The sequence below is a fragment of the Centruroides vittatus genome, unplaced genomic scaffold (genome assembly GCF_030686945.1).
Source record: "Centruroides vittatus isolate TY-2023 unplaced genomic scaffold, ASM3068694v2 contig_19, whole genome shotgun sequence".
Classification (NCBI taxonomy): Eukaryota; Metazoa; Arthropoda; class Arachnida; order Scorpiones; family Buthidae; genus Centruroides; species Centruroides vittatus.
In genome coordinates this window covers 6199148-6208762 of record NW_027121169.1, presented here as the reverse complement: position 1 = coordinate 6208762, position 9615 = coordinate 6199148, and the positions used below count along the sequence as shown (strand labels likewise).

Here is a 9615-nt window from a genome sequence, read left to right as displayed (position 1 = left end):
TTTTATGTCTGTACAAGTGTATAAGGAACGAAAACTCTTGGTTCCCTCTGTTCTTTAGTATAACCGTCAAAGGAATCTTCCCAACGGCATCGTTATAAAATGGTTTTAAAAGGAAGTGAAGTATGCAGTTTACTAACCGCTTCTCCACCCCCTCTGTACTTATTTTCTTGTCTTTTCTTTTGTAGTTTCTTCAGAAAACTTATCGAGATTTCGGTGAGTTTATAAGAAATTCGATGCTTTCTTCTTATAGAAAAAGAATTCGAAGAAATTTCAACCTAAAATTTTCATTTTATTAATAATTTAAAGTGATATGTTAAATTTTATATTGTTCTTTTTATTACTGGAATTTTATTTCATTTATTATTATTATTTTTTTGTCTCTTATAATTGATTTTTCTTTTATTTTTCAATTGAGAAAAAGTTGTAAGTCGTATCTTCAGTTTCACTCGGTAGAAATTGTTACTAGGTGGGTTGTTATCGAAAGAATTTATATTATTGTACAGATAGGTGAAAATTTATTATTGTGGATAAGTTGGCATATGATTGAAATAGATATTTTGAAAGAAGAATATTAATAATTATCCTAAAACGTGAATGAATGCAATAAAATAAAACGAGAGGGTTATATGACACAATGAGTAAGTTCACTGCGGGCAAATTTTCACTTTTCTGGAAAAAATGGCTAAAATGATAAAAATTAACATATAAATATGAAAATTTAACCAAAAATTTTCCAAAATTTAATGCAAAATGAGCTTGAAATAAAACAATTTTTGAGGCTTGGGACCTCTCTGATAAGTATGTACTAGCGCTGTACTTCTTAAAAGTTGTAATATCTACAATATATTTCAATTTAATTTGTAACGTTGTAAAAATACGCAATAAAAAGCATTTTCGAAACTAATTGATGTGACTCATGGATTACTTAAATTGACTCACATTTACAAAATTTTAACGAGTCACTGTGACTCTCAGAAGTTTTAGGATAGCGTACGCTCTGTTGGCACGTAATTAAATTGTTTTCCAGGTGAATATTAACAATTTTTACCTTAAAATAGATGTGAAACTAGAGGGATATATGGCACAAGGGCTAAGTTGATTAAAATAAAGATTATTACAAAAATAGAAACGATATATTGAAGACAAGCTGAATTTCTCATCAATTTTCAGAACATATTTTTAAAATATTGGGTAAAAACTAATTATATTTGGTGTTTTCTCTTCATTTTTTTTAGATATAAATAAATTTAAAATAAAATCTAAATGTAAGCGGTATATATTTAGTAGTAATTTATTTAAGATTCTTATCAATGATATATGTTTTAGGATGGAAATTATGAGGGATAAATCGAAATTTCGCATAGAATTTGTGTTGTTTTGATGTGAATAGTTCATTTGTAAAATCTATGATAGAAAGAGGGGTTTTGGTTCTATTGTATAACTATTACAATTGTAATTGTAAAGAGCAATCCGTAGGGAATAAACAGTAAATTAGGAAATAATCTGTAATCGTAGCAAGTAATCTGTGAATGTATGGAATAAAATCCATAAAAATAGGGAATAATCATTATTTAAGGACTATTTCCTATGTGAAGGAACTGCTTGTAATGTAGGAGTAATCATTAAGTGTAAGAAATAATCTGTAAATGTAGGGAATAATTTGTAAGGGAATAGGTAGGGAATAATGTAATTTATATGGAGAATAATATGTAAATATAATTTGTAAATTGTAAGGAGAAACCTGTCAATGTAAGGAAATATAAATAGAATTTCGTAAATGCAGGAATAAATCCGTAAATATAAGAAACTGGCCCCTATTTACATGTTACTAACGTGAAGAGCCATAGGAAAATGTCCCTGGAAGGTCTTTTATAGGAAATTGGACCCGACATTTACTAAGATACATTTACTATTCGAATTAAAAGCGATTCCAGAGGTTATAGACTTGAATAAGAAGCGATACGATATCGCGAACTTGAAAAAACTTGATAACAACTTCCATTTTCGGTATTGAATTGTCATGAAAATTAACATAACTCATTATACCAGAATGGTACGTTTATATACAAAAAATCATACATATATTTTAAACAGTTTTAAGTTATGAAAGTTACAGTCATACACACGAACAGACTATTTTTACAATATTTAAGCCATATATAAAGATCTACGATGAAGTTTTTCATAAAAAAATACATTTTACTCACATTAAATTAGGAGATAATGAAGAAATATTAATTAAAACAATCAAAAACTGAAGAGAAAATGGAAACATTCTAAGAGTCAAGAAACAAAATCTTCGTGATGATAATTAAACGTCTAGAATTATGTTATTTATTTAATTAAATTAAGTATTTTATTACATTTCTCTCGGAAAAGGTTTTAATTTTCCTTTTAAACTATTAAATTATATAAATTTTCACTTAAAAATTAATTATCTTAGCTCAAAATACGATTTGTTTTACCTTCTCTCTGTATAAAATTTTACTATAGTACTTTAAATTCTTGATTTTTATTAAAGGGTAAATAATAAAAATCGACAGTTTTCTCAAATTTTTAAGGTTTTAGGTGGCTTTTAAACTAATTTTTTAAATAGAATTTCGTATTTTTGTATAAAGTAGAAACATCTTACTTGTGTAATGAACGAAACTTAAGGATAATATTATGATTAAATTACCTTTAAATGCATTTGACTAACTGAGAGAAAATCGAGTAATGTTTTTTCTTTTCTTTCTTAATTTTTAATTAATAGAATAAAAATAAAGTTACAGAAAATTGCTTTTCTTAACTTTCTTATAATTCAATTTTTATATTTATTTACTAATCTATACAGCTTGAATAATTTAAAATTTGCCAATATATTCGAATGAGGAAGCCAGAAAAGTTAGGAAATTTATATGTTAAGTATGTTAAAAGCATCTTAAAGATGCTCTTGAAGATTCAGGAGACAAGAAAAGATGCTCTTAAAACAGCAACAGCAACATTAATGCAGCTTAAGAACATCTTTTCCTTTCTTCATTCGTTACTATTGTGTTTTCTGTTTATTGGACTGTTTCTGGCATTGTTCTTGTGCTTAGTAATAGAAACTGAAAGATGTGAGTAAAGAATTGAAAAGACAGAAGCTGCAGAGAATATTATTTCTATAGTAGAAATGTTTTTCTCATAAGAAATGTTAAAATCATTTAGGTAAACGAGCCAACGAAGAACAATATTTAATCTATAACAACAGGAGATTAAAGCCATTAATGTCTGCAGGAATTAATTTTGTGCTCTCTCTTGCAAAAACTAAAAGATAGCGAGTGAGAGCAAAGAACTTTCTTCATTTATTTTCCTAGTGTAAAAAATCAGATCTCCTTTAACGCTCCTCCAAAGTGATTCTCAATCCTTCAGAGCATCTAAGTACCATCTCTGCTGTCAGATGAAGCTTATCTCGATGATCTAGAGAACGAATGGTAAAGTTTCTCATGACATGAGCAATCGCGACTTTCAGTTCCATCATGGCAAAACGTTGACCTAAACAGTAGATTAGATAAGCCTTTTGTATTATCTTCTACACACAATTCTTGAAAAGTACTGTACATACCGATACAATTTCTTGGCCCCGCTGAGAAAGGTATATATGCATAAGGATGACGTCCAGTAGTATTTTCTGGTAGGAAACGATCAGGATCAAATATTTCCGGATTAGGATAGATGTCAGGATTGTGATGAAGTAGATATGTCGCTACTAAGCAGGATGTTCCTCCAGGAATCTTAAACCCATCTGAAAAGATCTATGAATAAGTTTTATACATAAATGTTTTAAGCACGAAGATATGGACAGGCTATCCGTGAACATAATCACAACACTACATTTTAATCAAGAATACCACTTTATTTTAACCATAGCACAAGAGAATCTTAAACGTAAGAGCTTACCAAACATATCTAAGATATGTTCTAGAACATATTCTAGAGCGCATAAAGAATGGCACTATGAGGACACGATACTTTAACAGAGGATACCTTAACAGAGCAATGAGCAATTTAATCTGGCATCCATGTTTGATGAGTTCTTATATTAAAATATCACTTACTGATCGTCACGTCTTCTCGAATTTCCCTCCCTATAAGTGGTAAGGATGGGTATAGACGTTGGCTTTCCTGTAAGATATAACATGTTAGCATTATATATTTAAAATTACTTTAAAAAGCATGAAAGTGTTTACCTTAATAACGCATTCAAGATACTTTAATTGTTTTAAGTCCTCTATAGTCACTTCTCTTTCTTTATCGTTACCAAAAATAGACTCTATCTCTTCCTTGAGTTTTTTCTGCACGTCTGGATAAACCCCAATTAAATAGAGGGTCCATGAAAGTCCTACTGCTGTAGTGTCATGACCCTAAAGGATATTTTTAACATTAAAATTGCTCAATGTAACATATCTACAGGATAAATTATGTTGTACGTCCTTATGTATCATCTCTTCCACACAAAATGATCTACAGCATCTTTTAAATAAGCATCTTTCCCGCATCACTAATATTAGCTGTTATGATATACAATTTAGAACGTGATGCAAGACTAAACAATCCAAATATCACGTGTTAAAACACATAAAACACTAAAGAACATAATTAACTGCATATTTTACAAATTCCTAAGCATTAATTATATATTTTAAAACGTAGTAAGAGAGTTAAAACACTAGAATAAATCTTCGTCACCTTACAATACTAAATAAAATCGAGTTTAGCAGGTTAGTACAGACAAACAGACGAACTAATCGATAAAAATTCCGGTTTGTTTCTTTTACCATTTCTCCAATCAAAACTTAAATAATTATTTACTTACAGCAAACATGAAAGTGTCAACTTCTTCTCTAACATCCTCCTCAGTTAATGATCCATCTTGCAAGTGATGATGAAGAAGAAGATCAAGAAATGCTTTCTTCTTTCTTATAACACTGTCATCCTTGTAACTTTTGCCTTCGACTTCAGATAATAATTCTCGTTTCCTCTCGCAAATTACCTTTAGTAAAGATAATATGGAGACTAGTATGATCATTAATGATAATAACTGTTTATCTCTTTAACGCTATTTAATCCCCTGATGCGTTGAAACAGATACACTAAAGCTTCTATTGTTGAATGAAGTATAGTTAGACCCGAGCAATTTGCATCCTTTAAATGGAATTATGCAAATTTACCTTCTGCATTTTGCCATTCCCCCCGCTCTCGTTTCAGAAATTTAATTTTTGAATTCCGCCTCTATTATTAGTTTTAAATTGCCGAAATTATTCTATTTTATTTGATATTTTGGTGTTTCTAATGTCAGTAATTGATGCTGCTGCAGTAGTAATTTTGTTACTAAAGTAGGACTGTTTCTTAATGTATACAAGTCAAACTTGTGACAATGGACACTGACGGAAACACGAAAAATGGTCGTTGTTTGGAGGTTATTTTGTAAGAAATTTAGCCAAACAAAGGCCGCTGTTTCGAGGTGGCCGTTGTTGGAAGGTTCAGTAACTGATGCTATGATAGTAATAATTTAATAATTATCAAGTTTTAATGGCATTAATGAGTATTTTAGTCAATTTCTGGCTTTAATTAATGCATACTTTAAAAAATTTTGTATCGTCAAGAAATATTTATCAGTTTTAGGGTTGTTAGACTGCTATGTTAACATTTTTTCCATTATCTAAAAACTCTTTGCGATCGTTTTTTGACCATCTGAAAGCACTTTACTCAATGAAAAATCTTTATAATTCAGAAAACATTCAATGATAAAACAATGTGAACAAAACAATGGCAAATTTTCTTTTTTATTTTCTAAAATTTTTTAGAATTTTCTTGCCGTTATTTAAAATTATTATTATTTTTTTAAAGTACAATAAAACCTGCGTAAACCGGAATCCCACTGTACCGAATATTTTTTTCCGGTTTGGCAGGTTTTCATTTTAAACAGGTTTTTTTTTTCAACTTAGAAAATCACTCTGTTCCGCAGAATTTTTCCTGTTTAGGCCGGTTTTCGTTTTATTCGGGTTCCGTTTTAGACAGGTTTTACTGTATAAATGAACTTAAATGATTTTAGATAATTTTTCCAAAAGCATCTAAAAATTATTTTGAACTTTTTAAGATAATTTTAAGGATGATCTTTAGTGCTTTTTTTGAATTTTTTTATTATTAGATTATGATTTTTTAAATAATCCAAAACGTTTGAAAATAAATTTAGCTGCTTTTAAAGCAATTTAAAATTTTTTAAATAATTAATTTTTAATTTTTTTCCTTATAAAATTCTGCTTTGACGTCTTCTAAATACATTAATTAATCCTGCAATCTAGAAAATTACACGCTTAAGTGACTTAACGACGTTCGCGATACTTTAACTAATCGAGGAAGGAACCATTAAAATTTTACTTCTATTCAACATTTATAAGTGTTACAAATGAAAATACTAATCAATATTTTGGGCGGAGAATCTCAAATAATTCACACAAACTGCTTATTTTCTTCGAAAAATTGCTCATAATGTTGACACAACGCTTGAGATTCGCAAATAAAATTGTTTGTTAGAAAGTTTCCCTTTTGAACTTATATCCTATTGCAACTAATACTCTGAGACGCTTAATTTCTCTAAAACCTTCCTTAAACCTTTAAGTAAGGATTATCTACAGTTATCGAATGTGGATCTGCACTCATTACAGCTGTTTCTATGTAAAAAAAAAACACAACTATGAGCCTACTTACCCTTACTGTTTACCCCTACATTTATTTATATTTTTGAGTATTTATCCTTAAGATGCTAATTAATACTTTAGAGAGAAGTTTCGAACGATTATCTTACCTTCCTAGAAAAGTTGCACATAACGTCCACACAACGCTTGAAAGTCCTCCCCTCTGAACTGAGTTGAAATATTGTGTCATACCATAACCAAGGCTTCGAAATTCTCGATAAAAATATCTCAGAAGCCTTCTTTAGAGCCTTCAAATAAGGATTATCTGTATTTTTTTGAGCGTGGATTTGCTTACCCATTGCTGTTTCTATATAAAAATACATCAACTGTGAGCCATAAAATCGTTATTGTCACTTACTGTTTCACTCCATTCTTACCACATAGAATGTCTAAAGTGCACAATGTCACCCAGTAGACTATATCTGTAGGTTGTGGGCCAACTTTTGATCGTAAATTTTGGACCAAAATCAGGCTATGATAGTCTATAATTGGAAGGAAATCTTCTAATATACGAAAATGGAAAGATGATGTCAACAGTTTACGTCTTATACGCCATTTCGTACCTTTACTAAAACAAAATTAGCAACTTCTTAGATTAAAAATGATGTTTTTAATAGATTTTTTTAAATAAAATTACAGCCTTTAAATTAATGATTTTTATAATAAGAAAGACTCATTCAAATGCACTTTTATTAACAATTTAAGCGCTAATTTTTTATTATTTTTCTATAGAAAATAAAGAAAAATCGATGAAATGCTCACCTAGTAATTAAACCAGACTTAAACCATGGACCCAAAAATCGATATTCAAATTTCTTTTCCAAAATTGTGTTACTGCTAAGCACTGCCTGGGTGTAGTTTTTATGATAATTTAATGAGTAATAATACATTTTAATATGAATTTTTATACAAATAAACTCACCTCTACTGATTCAGGAGTGTATAAAATAATCATAGGTTTAAAAAAGAACCAAATTCTTGCCATTTTTTCTTTAGAGAAGAGGTTATAAATTCCACAGATAGTTTGAAAAATTACTGAAGCATGGAATTGAAAAGAAAAAATAATAATAATAATTTTCAAAAATTTTTTAAAGTATGAAAATAATAAAATATTTTCAAGTTTATGGCTTTAAAAGAAAGGTAATTTAGTATATTTTCTAGGAAAAATATTCTTATAACTAAATCTTTTAGAAAAGAGTCAAAAAGATCAAAAAGTTTACAACTATCCCCCCTTTCTTATATACTTACACACATTGGGATTTATCACGTTCTGATTGAATATAGACTTGATGATAACGCAAGATACGAAGAAAGGATTGCCTTTACAACCTGGTAGATTCCATAAAATTTCATTTTTCTTCTTGAAATCAATATATATGTGTACGAGGAGCGTAAATATAGCTAAAATTATAGAAATTCCAAGAATATAAGCAGCATTTTCTACAATATTTCTGAAGTCATCGTCGTTGTTTCGTATGTAAAATTTGTCCATCATCATTGAAAAAATTAATAATTTTAAATAATTTTCATCAAGTTTATTAAATATATTTAACGCGTGACGTAAACTAGATAATCCAATAAACTTATTGAACACAATTAGGACACTTTGAAGAGTGTGTAAGCAGGAGAGCGCGTGGGTTATTGAAACCGATGAAGAATCGAAGTTATAATCATTTTAATTGGTTTTTTTGTATAAAAATACACGGGAAATTGCTCAAACTTTGTGTTAACTGATTCAGAAAAGTGTTTTCTATATTTAACAACGATTAAATGCGTAACTAGAAGGTTTAAAGGTCATAAAAACGGCGCTTGAAGCCTGGAAATGCGTCATTTCATTGACGTTAAATTTGAGAAAAATCGAAGAAAATGTTAGTTTTAACGTGTAAATTAAAAAACGAAAATATTAATTAATTTTTATTAAATTATATTAAAAAGTTGATTTTTAAATGATATTTTAGGTTTTAATTACTATTTTCTACCTACAAAAGTGAACTACTGTGAAGATGCTTACAAAACTTTTGTTTCTAGATCGATTGTAGTAAGAATTACTCGCATTAATCATCATAAATCATCATCATAATTACCTACTGGTTACCCTATCATAAAAAAGATGATAGGGTATTAGTAGGTATTAATAATAATTGTTCTAGTTAGTAAAGTCTTTGTTGAAAGTTATATTCAATAAGTAGTCTGTGTTAAACTGATCGAAAGTAGGCATTTTCTATGGTTAAGCATGCTAATATTGCTCTTCTTAGGCATTTATAAACAATGCTTGGTTTCTATACACTTCATACAAGTAAGATGAAGCACGCAGTGTGCCTTTTATGCACGGTTTTAAAACTTTGTACACATTTTTCATTCCTACAAACTCAATAAATGACTTCTCACGCTCTTCTGTGTTCAATAATTCATTTACGCAAAATTTTTGTATTGTGTACAATATAGCCTATATATATATACCATTTCATGTACTATAGGTCTATATAAAAATATTTAGGCTTATACTACATAAAATTCTTCTATTTCCGTACACAGATTTTATACATGATTTTCTAAAATTTCGCCAATTATTGAGGACAAATCAAGCTAACTTTATACACGATTTTACGCATTTTTTAAGAATTTTTCGCGCTAATTAAAGTTATTTTTTTGTTTTAAGATATAGAAAAAGCAATTTTTCTACATTTTTTTTTACTAAAATTATAAGTTACATAATATATATATCCTATAAGCCGTCAAAATTATAAAGTATAGAGCAATGTTATGAGTATAGCATTATATAAAGGCATAGTTAACGAAGCATAAATTATAGAAAAAGAAACAAAGCAATTTAAAACTTATTCTGAGAAAAAATCTATTTAAAAAAACGCAATTTTCTCTAATGTTTATTCCAATTTCC

At 28.7% G+C, this 9615-nt stretch overlaps 1 protein-coding gene across 1 annotated transcript; it reads right to left on the bottom strand.

Annotated features, from left to right (window-relative positions):
* Positions 1-3203: 3203 nt before the first annotated feature.
* Positions 3204-8208, bottom strand: LOC136970249 (cytochrome P450 4V2-like). Its single transcript, XM_067264674.1, has 10 exons — positions 7965-8208; positions 7639-7751; positions 7479-7564; positions 7094-7284; positions 6827-7023; positions 4835-5011; positions 4209-4382; positions 4077-4143; positions 3584-3763; positions 3204-3513 (listed from the first exon to the last, which is right to left on the bottom strand). Exons 1-10 carry the CDS (start codon positions 8206-8208, stop codon positions 3356-3358), a joined length of 1587 nt encoding a protein of 528 aa, XP_067120775.1. The 3' UTR covers positions 3204-3355.
* Between the last annotated feature and the right edge of the window lie 1407 nt (positions 8209-9615).